Genomic DNA, 13,299 nt, shown 5'->3' on the forward strand with positions numbered 1-13,299 from the left:
TACCATGGAAACAAACGGCTTCGTACCCAGTATTTAAGAAGATGTACCATGACACTAGAGGAAAACTTCCTGCAGAGGTTGTTACCAGGTAAGTAATTCCATAGTGGTAAATTGAATAAACCCTTTCTAAATGGGTGTAGCTATGAATAATAACTAAGAAAAAGTATTTTATTGGAAAGTGCTATGCTAATTTCTAGATAGTACATCATTAAATTTGGGCTGTTACCAACATAAACCTTGGATAATAGGTGTTTCTAAGAATTGGTTGCCTAATTTCCTAGGAAGTACACATTATCTGAGTTATTACCAACCTAAAACAGTTACAACTACACGCTACTTAGTTGAGTTGATGGGTAATAGTGGAGGATTTACTTGGTACATCAGCTGTAATTCCTCTGTATTTACCTTCTTATTACCAGTGGTAATTACACAGTAATACACTGTAATTTACCGGATAATTCCTCTGTATTTACCTTCTTATTACCAGTGGTAATTACCCAGTAATACACTATGATTTACCATGTATTTACCGGACCTGATGATGATGACGGCGATCAACATGACAATGAATTTGGCCGTGTGGAACCGAGTGGACTGGCATTTAGGGATCACTTTGTGAATACACATTTTAGGTAAACACCTTGGCACAAATCAGTCAACACACATTTGTGTGGTTCATAACATTTATTTTCTTTCAATCTTACGTATTTTTATTGTTTGCTTTCTCTCTCTCTTGAACGTGCAGGCTACAACGTCATTATCGTGGTCTGCACAAACTTGTCATCATGTGTGTATTCTGCTAACTGCACTATAACTACTTAGGAATTCATTTCTAGCTAGGCTATTTCCTTGATTTTCTGTGATTTAGTGGGCTCGTCTGAACAACCAATCACCGCACTGACCGCTTCTAAACTCGTGCACGAGAATCGACGTGATCCATAGCAACGGCGCGTCACTCTTAGTTCACTCTTAGTGATTCATCCTTAGTAAGAGTAGGTCTCAGCGGCTTTGTGAATAACTTTTAAGAAAAAGCTCCTACGTAAAATGTTTTGGCGCGAGTTAGGAGCACTCCTAGCGGTAAGATAAAATGCTTTGTGAATACGGCCTGTGAAAAGCGAGGGTCGCATTTCCCCAGATGCTACCATTTAGCCATTTAAATTTTGCATGCACACCTAGCACCACACTACAAACAACCACGCACCACAGTTTAATACACTCCATTTATTTACAAACATGCTAGCAGCTAGATAATTCACACATACATGTGTTTGTCAACTACCCTTCTTCCTGTCCGTCCGGCAAACTGGTCCATGGGGAACGCGTGCCTTCTTCTTCTTCTTCTATTTGGTTTTATTGGCAGTTGGCAAACAAACATGAGCCTTACCGCCACCTACTGGTTTCTTTATGCATCTTTATTTACTATTGTAACCCTGAGTTACCCGGATTTCATATTTTCTTCATCAAATTTGTTTCTTTTAAATATCCAAATACGTGCCTATAGCATCTATCTCCTGACATTTTCCTTAATATATTCTCTAACTCATATGTTTCTTTACTTTCTGCCAAATTATCCTGCATTTGTCGTCTCTCTACTTCATACTTTCTACAAATGTTCATTACATGATCTACAGTTTCCTGCTCCTCACAATGATCACACCTCCCTGTGTCATGTTTTCCAACCATAAACAACGATGCATTTAGCCCTGTATGTCCAAATCTTAACCGTGATATTACGGTTTCTTCCCTTCTGCTCCTTGATGTTCCCCTGGCCTCTCCTACTTTCCTCTGAATTTTATAAAACCACCTTCCCTTCCTCTCCTCCTCCCACCTCTTCTGCCATTTCTCCTTAAATTTCCTTCCTTTTAATTATGTTTTTACCCTCCATCTTGCTGATATTTATGCGTAATTCAATTTCTTCACATTTTGTTGCCTCTTTTGCCACCTTATCTACCACCTCATTCCCTCTCACTCCAATATGTGCCGGTACCCACACAAACACCACTGTTATACCCATCATCTCTATTCTATATAAAATCTGTTTTATCTCTTTTAGAATGTCCGGCCTGCTATCTGACTTACTGCTCTGTAGACTGGTTAGAACTGAACTTGAGTCCGAACATATTGTTACTCTTACTGGTCTAGTTTCCTCTACCCAATGTATTGCCAATAATATTGCAATCATTTCTGCTGTATACACCGATACTTCATCATTGACCCTTTTACCCACCCGCACCTGAAATTCTGGGAGGGAACGCGTGCCGCATGGGAACCAGGGGCCGTATTCACAAAGCATTTTATCTTACCGCTAGGAGTGCTCCTAACTCGCGCTAAAACATTTTACGTAGGAGTTTTTTCTTAAAAGTTATTCACAAAGCCGCTGAGACCTACTCTTACTAAGGATAAATCACAAAGAGTGAACTAAGAGTGACGCGCCGTTGCTATGGATTACGTCAATTCTCGTGCACGAGTTTTGAAGCGGTCAGTTCGGTGATTGGTTGTTCAGACAAGCCCACTGAATCACCGAAAAACAAGGAAATAGCCTAGGCTAGAAATGAATTCCTATTAAGTAGTTGTAGTGCAGTTAGCAGAATACACGCATGATGACATTTTTGTGCAGACCACGATAATGACGTTGTAGCCTGCACGTTCAAGAGAGAGAGATAGCAAACAATAAAAATACGTAAAATCTAAAAGAAAATAAATGTTACGAACTACCCAAGTGTTGACTGATTTGTGCCAAGGTGTTTACCTAAAATGTGTTTTCAAAGTGATCCCTAAATGCCTGTCCACTCGGTTCCACACGGCCAAATTCCTTGTAATGTTGATCGCCATCATCATCATCATCATCATCATCATCGTCTGGCTGTGGAATGTTCCTCCGCTTGCAGAGGTTGTGTAGAATGGCACATACAGTGATTACTGTGCTTGCCCTCTCTGGGGTGAGGCGTATTTCGCCGTGGAGGACATGAAACCGACGTTTCATCTGCCCAATTCCTCTCTCCACAACATTTCGTGTATGTTTGTGTGCTCGCAAAGAGCCAATACGATGTGTTTTACGCATAGGACTAAGCGTAATCTGCGCAATCACTTACATGTTACACTTTAACTGTGCTCCCGGTTGTGGATTGAGGTAGGGTGTCTAGAGCCACGTCTTGCATGGATAGTCACTGTCACCCAGCAAGTGACACCCAACTGGTACATCTCAAAAAGCTGCCTCAGACCGCACACCATTAAAATGCGCGAATCATGGGTAGCTGAAGATCCAGGCCACTTTGCAACAACATCCAGTAGGCTATGTTAATATTTGCATCAAAAACAACCTGCGTGTTGATGGAATGCACTTTCTTCCTATTGACGAACACGTCCTCGTCTTTTGATGGTGCAATTATTTTTATTTTTTATAAGTTATATATATTTTTTTATAACTTATAATTTGTATAACATTTTATTTCGGGACTAATCAGATTATTCCTGTTAGTCGGGGATGTTATTACATCGCGCATTAACTCCACAATAAGTTGAATACCCTAAAATTTCGTCTCGCAGGCATTTTAAGATTCTTTGTGAATAGGTCTTACTGAGTTAGGAGTCCTCTTGAGGAATTTAAAGCTCTCCTAGACTTAGGTGCTACTTTTAGTCCTAAAATACATTGTGAATTGCTCTTAGTGAAAAAAGTTAGGAGTCCTAAATTTAAGAGTGACACGCCCATTATTTTTAGGAGTTACTCCTAAATTCGCCAATTAGGACCTACTTTTAGCCCTAAGATCCTTTGTGAATACGGCCCCAGGGCTTTATTTTCTGTTCCGGGACAGTTCATTTGGTTTGCTAATGGCGGGGGTGGTGAGGTAGCGTTTGTACTTTGAGTGTCGTTATGGTTGGTGTGATTTATTTATCCAAGACTGTGTTGTGGGTGTGTGTGTGTGTGTATATATTGGTATGCATCGTTTGATGAACATATAGTGTTGGGGCTATTGTTTGAGTGATCATGTGATATTGATGTGTCACCTATCCCAGTGGTTTCTCCCAATCGACCCTGATTGGTAGGCCTATTTAATGGGGAGACATGGGAGGGGAAAAAGGTCGGGCATTTGACATGCAACAGCTTGCCGAGAGGCTGTATTCTTTTGTGTCATATTTTTGTACTTTTTGGGCACTGTAAATAAACCGGCACCATTTTTGCAACTTTCAACTCTCTGAGCCGACTCCTGCTTTTTGACCAACTGACTCCTTGGTTGCGTCCCGTCCCGCATGTGAGTTGGGGGTTCAATACCTCTTTCTCACAGTTGGTGGCAGTGGTGGGATCGTGGCGCCCTCCAAGAGCACGAAGAGAAGTCCAGGAAGACGGGCGCAGATACGCCAGGGGAGGTCGATCCGACATCTAACCCGGGGTATGCCGCGGCCAGAGGAGGAAGAAAATGAGGAAGCGGACGGAGCCCAGGGAGGTGTTCCAGTGGCTGATGATGCCGCAGAGGACACCGGGAGTTGCAGCTGAACAACGTCCGAGATGAGCTGGAGGGAGAACGAGGGCGTGGCGGTGATGGACGTCGGCCAGGAAGTGATGGCGTGCGACATCCAGTGGAACCACCACCAGCAGCACCTCCGTATCCAGGCCCAGGACCAGCAGCCCCAGCAGACCCAGCAGTGCCGTCTCCAGTCGCCTGGACCAGAGCAGCCGTGCCGAAGCTGGAGGAGGGAGATGATATCGAACAGTATCTCACCACCTTCGAGAGACTGGCAGCCGCCTATCGGTGGCCAAGAGCTGAATGGGCCGTGTACCTGGTACCTTACCTAACGGGACGGGCACGGGCTGCATACGTGGCGATGGATATCCTGGGGGCCATGGACTACAGCAAGGTGAGAGAGGCCATTCTCTCAAAATATGAGATCAGCGAGGAAATCTACAGGCAGCGGTTCCGTGATCCGGACGTCCGACCAGGAGAGACCCCGAAAGAGCTATACAACCGCCTAAAAGATAACTACAGAAAGTGGATCAAGCCAGACAGGAAGACTGTTGAGGAGATCGGAGAGCTCCTAATCCTGGAGCAGTACCTGTGTTCCCTGGCTCCTGATGTGCGTGTGTGGGTGAAGGAGCATAACCCGACTACTGAGCGCCTCTACAGAGCTGGTAGAGGCGTTCCGTGCGGCACGCTCGGGTGCGAAGGCGTTCCGGTTCCAGAGCTTCAACCGATCACCAGCCGGGGGTAAGTCTGGGGGAGACGGTATGGGAGTTGGTCCTAGGGGGTCTGGTCAGAGTAGGACGCCATACACACATCCTCACACAACACCTACTTCACAGCCTAGACCCCCATACAATTCACCCTCTAACTCACAGCCTAGGCAGGCCCCAGCACCCACAGCCACACAGAGGAGCGTGAATGTGGTGTGTTACTACTGTAATCACCCAGGTCACATTAGCAGAGAGTGCCCCGTCAGAAAGGCCAAAGAGAGGCTAGGCATGTGTAGTGTACCTAGACCCGGTAGTCCATCTAATGAGTGTGTGGGAAAAGTTCAGACTGTCCCTGTTACGGTCAATGGTAAAGCTACTTTCGCTCTCCTAGACACAGGCAGCAGCCAGACCTTGGTTCAGCCCCATCTGATAGACAAGTCAGAGAAGCTGGGGAAAAGGCAGATCAGGGTGTGTTGTGTGAATGGCGATGAGCATGTCTATCCGGTGGCAAAGATATTACTTGTGGTTAAAGGGCGTACCTTTTGGCTAACGGCGGGGGTAGTTGAAGGGTTGAGCCAGCCAGTAGTATTGGGACAGGATGTCCTCATACTGCCTGAATTGGTGCAATCCACCAAGCCAGTTAGTATGGTAGCGACTAGATCACAAGGTAAGGCTAAAGTGGAGGCTAATAAGTCACTGTTGGACATGATGCCCTTTAGTCAGGTAGAAATTAGCCCACTTGGGCATGTCAAGGCGCAAAAGAGCCGCAGACAGAGAAGGAGAGAGAAGCTGCAGGGCACAATGCAGAGAATGGGAGATCAGTTGCCAGTTCCTGTTGTGCCACGAGAAGCTTTGTGGGAGATTCCCAGTAATATCAGTGAACTGCAGAAAGCGGATGAGTCGTTAAAAGAAACCTTCCGCAAAGTCACAGAGGTAGATGGTGAGAAGACTGGTGTAGCTGCGGCTTTAACGGGCGAGTACTACTTTATCCAGGAGGGCCTATTGTACCACCAACCCGAGGGGGGGCCGCAGTGAGCAGTTGGTTGTCCCAAAGGGTCTTAGAGAGAAGGTATTAACCTTAGGCCATGATATCCCTTGGGCAGGGCATCTTGGAAATGTTAAGACTCTGGAGAGGATAGCAGCACGTTTCCACAGGCCAGGGTTATACAGTGAAGTACAAAGGTACTGTAAGTCATGTCCCACCTGTCAACTTACCAGTAGCCACAAAGTCAGACGTTCCCCTCTTCATCCACTCCCAATAATTGGTGTCCCATTCAACAGAATAGAGATGGATATAGTTGGGCCCTTAGAAAGAACACGGTCAGGGCACAGATTAATTTTAGTAATTTGTGATTATGCTTCTCGATACCCTGAAGCCTTTCCCCTGCGCAATATCACAGCTAGCGCTATCGCACGAGCTTTACTGCAGCTGATATCTAGGGTAGGCATACCAAACAAAATCCTCAGACCAGGGAACTGCATTCCTTTCCAAAACACTCAAACAAGTTTACGGTTTACTGGGGATAAGGGGAATAAGGACCACTCCCTAACACCCTCAAATGGACGGGCTGGTAGAGAGGTACAACAGAACTTTAAAGAGCATGCTGAAAAAGTTTGTTGCAGCCAACGGCAAAGAGTGGGACCAGTGGCTACCGTACCTCCTTTTTGGCTTCAGGGAGGTGCCGCAGGCATCCACAGGGTTCTCGCCCTTTGAACTGTTGTATGGGCGTCAAGTCAGGGGCCCTCTGGATTTGCTGCGGGAGGCCTGGGGGAACCCTAGGCCCACTGAGACCAACAGCATCCTTGCCTACGTCCTGAAGATGCGAGACAAGATGGAGGAGATGGCTAGCCTGGTGGAGGACAACATGCATCAGGCCCAGCAGACCCAAGCCCGGTGGTACGACCAGTCGGCGAGACAGAGGAGCTTCACGCCAGGACAGCAGGTTCTCTTGCTGTTGCCGACGACGGAGAACAAGCTTCTGGCCCGCTGGCAGGGGCCCTATCGGATTACTCGTAAGCTGGGGCCGGTGACCTACGAGCTGGAGATGCCAGGGAGGAGTAAGACCAGACAGGTCTTTCACATCAATCTCCTCAAGGAGGGGCACGAGCGGGAGTTGCCACTCAGCCACCAGCTGATGGTGCGATCTGTGGGGGAGGATGAGGATGCTCCAGAGCAGTTCTTTCCTTCGCAGGTCCCCAACACTGAGCCCGATCTTTCTCACCTGACTGCTCAGCAGGTGCAGGAGCTGCGGGCCATCATCCCGGAGGGGATGTTCTCAGAGCAGCCAGGGCGCACAGCGGTGGTGGAGCACGACATCCAGCTCAAAGACTCCAAGCCGGTGAGACAGCGGATGTACCGGATTCCTGAGCGCTTGTTGCCTGCACTCAAGGAGGAGTTGGAGGCAATGAAGCAGCTGGGGGTCGTTGAGCGGTCCTACAGTGGCTGGAGCAGCCCTGTGGTTCTCGTTCCTAAGAAGGATGGGAGCCTCCGCTTCTGCATCGACTTTAGGCAGCTGAACGCCCAATCCAGCTTCGACGCCTATCCAATGCCGAGGTTGGAGGACCTCCTAGAGCATCTGGGAAAGGCGCAGTTTGTCACAACGCTTGACCTCTGCAAGGGGTATTGGCAGGTGCCCTTGGCTGAGGGAGCGAAGCCATACACGGCCTTCCGTACCCCTCAAGGTCTCTACCAGTTCACGGTCATGCCTTTCGGCCTGCAGGGGGCGCCTGCGTGCTTCCAGAGGCTTATGGACCGTGTTCTGGATGGCACAGACACCTTTGCAGCGGCGTATTTGGACGACGTGGTAGTTTATAGCGCCACCTGGGGGCAGCACCTCCAGCATCTGGGGGAGGTGCTGCGCCACATCAACGAGGCTGGACTGACGCTCCAGCCAAGGAAATGTGCCCTGGCTCAGTCTGAGGTCAGGTACCTGGGGCACATTATTGGAGGAGGGGTGATTAAGCCTCAGAAGGACAAGTTGGAGGCGGTCCGGGACTGTCCACGACCCCAGACCAAGAAGGATGTACGGTCTTTTTTGGGGCTCGCTGGGTGGTACCGGAGATTCATCCCGAACTTTGCCACCCGTGCTACACCTCTCACTGATCTGACCAGGAAGTCGGGGTCCACGAAGGTCAGGTGGGAGGAGGTGCATGAGGGGGCTTTCCACGACCTGAAAGCAGCATTGCTCTGTGAACCTGTGTTGCAGAGTCCGGACTTTGAGAGCCAGTTCACAGTACAGACAGATGCCTCTGGAGTGGGACTGGGGGCAGTTCTTCTCCAGGGGGACACCGAAGAGCAGAAGCCGGTGGCTTACATAAGCCGTAAACGCTTTCCCCGGGAAACCAGGTACTCCGTAGTGGAGCTTGAGTGCCTGGCAGTGAAATGGGCCCTAGAGACTTTGAAATATTACCTGATGGGCAGAGACTTTTTACTTGAGTCTGATCATAAGGCATTGCAATGGTTTGGGAAAATGAAAGATTCAAATGCACGCATAACACGATGGTATTTGTCTTTGCAGCCATTCCAATTTCAGATTAGGTACAGGGCAGGGAAACAGAATCCCGTAGCAGACTTCCTGTCTCGTCACCCTAGTGACGAGCCTTCAGAGGGGGGAGGAAATGTGAAAAGCGAGGGTCGCATTTCCCCAGATGCTACCATTTAGCCATTTACCTTTTGCATGCACACCTAGCACCACACTACAAACAACCACGCACCACAGTTTAATACAATCCATTTATTTACAAACATGCTAGATAATTCACACAAACATGTGTTTGTCAACTACCCTTCTTCCTGTCCGTCCGGCAAACTGGTCCATGGGGAACGCGTGCCGCATGGGAACCAGGGCTTTATTTTCTGTTCCGGGAACCAAATGAACTCTGTTCCGAGTTCATTTGGTTTGCTAATGGCGGGGGTGGTGAGGTAGCGTTTGTACTTTGAGTGTGGTTATGGTTGGTGTGATTTATTTATCCAAGACTGTGTTGTGGGTGTGTGTGTGTGTGTATATATTGGTATGCATCGTTTGATGAACATATAGTGTTGGGGCTATTGTTTTGTGGTGTTTGAGTGATCATGTGATATTGATGTGTCACCTATCCCAGTGGTTTCTCCCAATCGGCCCTGATTGGTAGGCCTATTTAATGGGGAGACATGGGAGGGGAAAAAGGTCGGGCATTTGACATGCAACAGCTTGCCGAGAGGCTGTATTATTTTGTGTCATATTTTTGTACTTTTTGGGCACTGTAAATAAACCGGCACCATTTTTGCAACCTTCAACTCTCTGAGCCGACTCCTGCTTTTTGACCAACTGGCTCCTTGGTTGCGTCCCGTCCCGCATGTGTGTTGGGGGTTCAATACCTCTTTCTCACACGGCCCCAGGCCTTTTAGTCTGGCAGATTAGTCAACAAATCGTTCACTCTATGTTACAAGCATCCAACTTGGCAGAAATATTCTTTGGAACCCACTAATTCCAAAAAGCTTGTTAGCCAGGCAAAAAAAATTAATCCAATATGGCCGCCATTTTCCAAGATGGCCACCATTGAACGCCATTAGACTTGTGCTGTGATCCAATACCCTTACTATCCGTACTTACTAGCCAAATTTTGAGTACGTAGTACGTTCCAATTCAGATCCGGCGAAAATAAGTATACTTCAAGGACCCGGATGTCGTACTCAAAACGGGCTAATCGTGAAGTGTGGATCGAAGGACACTTTCCGTACTCAACGGCAGCCATCTTAGCTACGTAGCGGAAGAGGCGGAGCCAGGCTGAGCCAAAGTTGGGGCATTTTCCACATAGCCTGCACCAATAGAATCATTTTGTAGTTTTTATAGCTTTTTATAGCTGCTAGGCGTAAAGAGTTCACAGTTCAAAGCGGGATGCTTATTGCGGGAGAGGAGCCGCGGCGGCAGTCGTGATCATAATTCCCCGGTTAGTGCACCACGGAGTACTCGATTTGAAACAGCACTCACATCTGAAAAATTTGATAGTACGGATAGTCTACTTCCTTTAAGTATACTCATGGAAGTACGGGTATTGGAACACGGCTCTGGTATTTGACTTGGATTGAGATTTGATAATCACATTTTGATGATCTTGGTATCAAAACATAGGTAAAACGGTCTGATCATTCCAATTCTGCAATAAAAAGTTAAATGTGTTGCATTGTGAAGATAGATGGCAATGTAAAAAAGAACGCCTTTTTTGTTAGGGAAAACAAATGTTTGTTTGGCTACTTCAGCAAGGGAAGGAGGGCTAAATAAGTTTTTCTTTTTTCTCACACCAGTCTTCCCAACTTAAAGAAGTATGGGCCTCTTCATTTTCATCTCTAAAGTAGTATTCATAAGTACTAAACTAAAGTACGAAATATATATATGACTCTGCTATACCTAAAGAAGCCACAAGAGCCCCTGTCCAACCACTGCCTTTGAGCAAGGTCCCAAGAGATCTCAACGCATTCATCTCTATGTGGACGGAGCCCACCAAATATAATGACAAATTTCTGCTCGCCATAAAGGTCAGGCCAATGCCATTGCACCTGTTTGGCAAGTGCATAGATTGGCTGGTCTGCTGTTATGACAGGGACCTGATCTTGGATTCAGGTATGCAATAGCATCTCTGACTCTGTCCATGGAATGTTTAACTGTGGCAACTGAATGAGCTTCATCCCGAAGATGCGGCAAAAGTGATGTAATGCTTACTTCAAACTGTAAACTTCTCTTTTTCTCTGCATGATAGCCAGACCAGGTGATGTTGACCTCATCATCTATTGTCTGTCTGAGGCTAACTCGCTCAAGCCATTCACATTTGTTTGTCAACATGATACTTGGCAAAGAATTGTGTGTTGCATTGCCCTTGGGAGGACAGGGATTCTTCTTTGTGCAAAAAGCAGTTCTGGATCTTTCCTAACCTTGTTGTTCCTAATTTGAATGGGCTACCGAACTTCACCTTGATTTCCTGATGATGGATGCTGAAAGATAGAGATACTTGTACCATGGAATGAAGTAGTTGCAGTTGTTGATGATGGGTTATGGTCAATGTTATCCATTGCAGCTGTGGAAAAGAGGCCTTATCTCAGAACGGGGAGACAAACCAACCCTTGTTCAAGGTATCAATTCACAACTGCATCTCCCAACTGTGCTAAAATGTCAAGTCCTCGGTCATACGTGATGCTGATGCTTAATGGTCATTAAGCATCTCTACAAGGTTTTTTGCCTGCGTAATATTCTGGCAGCTGTGGCAAGAACAAGAGCATCAGAGTAGTTTAATGTTTCAGACAAGACCGGGCCAAGGTCTTTTTTTAAAGCCAGAAGAAAATGTCTTCCTTTCTTGTATGCTTCAAGCCCAGGGATTTATGCCAAAAGGTTGTCTTTCAGTCTAGTTGAGTTTACATCTGAGTTTACAACTGTTAGCACAGTTGTCACGAATTGTTGATGCCTCTGCTTGTACAGGCGAACCATTTCAGTGGGTCGAAATACAACAGGCTCGTCACTGTTGTTTCTGGTCTCAGTTACATAAGTAAGTAGCTCTGAGAACACAAGTGGGAGTGCTTCCTTTCCTAGATTCACACCATTTGTGTCTTTGTTCTTTGCTAACTGATATGCCCTCTCCCTATTGTGTAGGGCTGCTAAACAGGAGCAATGGTACTTCAACTCCTTGGCCACAACATCTCCACTACTCAATATAGCCAGGAGTTTACCATCATTAAGGTTACGGGCACATTCGTTGAGCCTGTCATTCAGTTGCATGGCCATTGCCTGTCGTTGTTCGGACATGGGTTCCATCATCTCACACAAGAAACACTTCCGCACTTGAAGCACAGTCCTGCGCATTTTTGAGTTCCCCTCACCAGGGTCAATCTGGATGGAAGCTGCCCTTTTCTTGCACGCTCAAGCTTGCTATTATTGAACATCAGACAACAGCTTTGGATATATTTTGCACAGTTCCTTCTAAGTGTTTCCTCAATGCCCCCTCCATCGTCCAACTGGGATATGTCTAACCTGATTGGCAATTTGTTGTTTGTGGCAATCATTGAATAACCATTTCTCTCAGGACTACATGAATAATGAGTTGGAGGAGACTTCAACTCTTCCTTTATATCTGATGCAGGCTTTTCTCAATAAGTAGGGTCAAGGCATTATTCATGCAGAATTTGGTGCTTGTATCGTAATGTGAACGATTGTCCTAAAATATGGACTTAACCTACCAGACTATTTGAGGCTAAACGGATTCAAATTCAGTAAGGCCTACCACAAAGGGATCATCATGGAAGGGTCCAGAAGAAACACACACACACACACACACACACACACACACACACACACACACACACACACACACACACACAGCCCACCTGGTTCTTGTCCAGCTCACAGTTCTTGTACTCCTGTTCCCCCTGCTCCTGGAAAGTGACGATGACGAAGCCCACAAAGATGTTCATCATGAAGAAGGCGATCAGGATGATATAGATGATGAAGAAGATGGAGATGGCCACGCGGTTATTGTACACTGGGCCGGTGTCCTCCAGGTTAGAATCAATGGCCTTGTACAGAATCCTGGAGAAACAATAAAACACATGAGAAATATCATATCTAATTCAAAGACCTGTCCTGCTCTATTTGCCCTCTTTACAGTAATATAATGATTATCTTATTATGTATTCTTCTGAACAATGGCAACACTTTATCAAATTTCTATTTTGATAAAGTGTATTTAAAAAAGATATTGAAATACGCCCAATCTATATATTTCAGGGGACTTTTATTTAAAAATGCCACATTTATTTCATAATGCCACATCTCCATCTGGTATATTCAAAGAGTAGGGCGTGGTTTACTTTATATTTCAATTAGAACCAGAAAATATTGTTTACACACACACTACAATATACTGTAACGTGTACTGTACATTAAACAAAGAATGGTACTGACTTTGGCCACCCCTCAAAGGTGGAGATAGTGAATAAAGCCAGCATCCCATTCAGGATGTTGTCAAAGTTGAGCTCTGAGTTGACCCAGTTCCTCTTTCGGATCTCCATCTCATGTAGGGCTCCCTCTTCGTATCTAACGTACCAGCCTCTGTGAAGTAGAGCCCCAAGTTGTGTCCTTTTAATAAAATATGATTTAATGGTATAT

General features: G+C 46.2%; 1 protein-coding gene across 1 annotated transcript in view; it reads right to left on the bottom strand.

Moving 5' to 3' along the window:
- The window catches only part of LOC130376781 (dihydropyridine-sensitive L-type skeletal muscle calcium channel subunit alpha-1-like), a 73,103-nt gene that overhangs the window by 36,899 nt on the left and 22,905 nt on the right, over positions 1 to 13,299 (bottom strand). Inside the window, exons 18-19 of the mRNA XM_056583652.1 lie at positions 13,096 to 13,242; positions 12,519 to 12,720 (exon numbers count right to left, since the gene is read on the bottom strand). Coding sequence (XP_056439627.1) covers positions 12,519 to 12,720; positions 13,096 to 13,242 — 349 coding nt within the window. The remainder of the gene's footprint in view (positions 1 to 12,518; positions 12,721 to 13,095; positions 13,243 to 13,299) is intronic.

The sequence above is a fragment of the Gadus chalcogrammus genome, chromosome 23 (assembly GCF_026213295.1).
Source record: "Gadus chalcogrammus isolate NIFS_2021 chromosome 23, NIFS_Gcha_1.0, whole genome shotgun sequence".
Lineage (NCBI taxonomy): Eukaryota > Metazoa > Chordata > Actinopteri > Gadiformes > Gadidae > Gadus > Gadus chalcogrammus.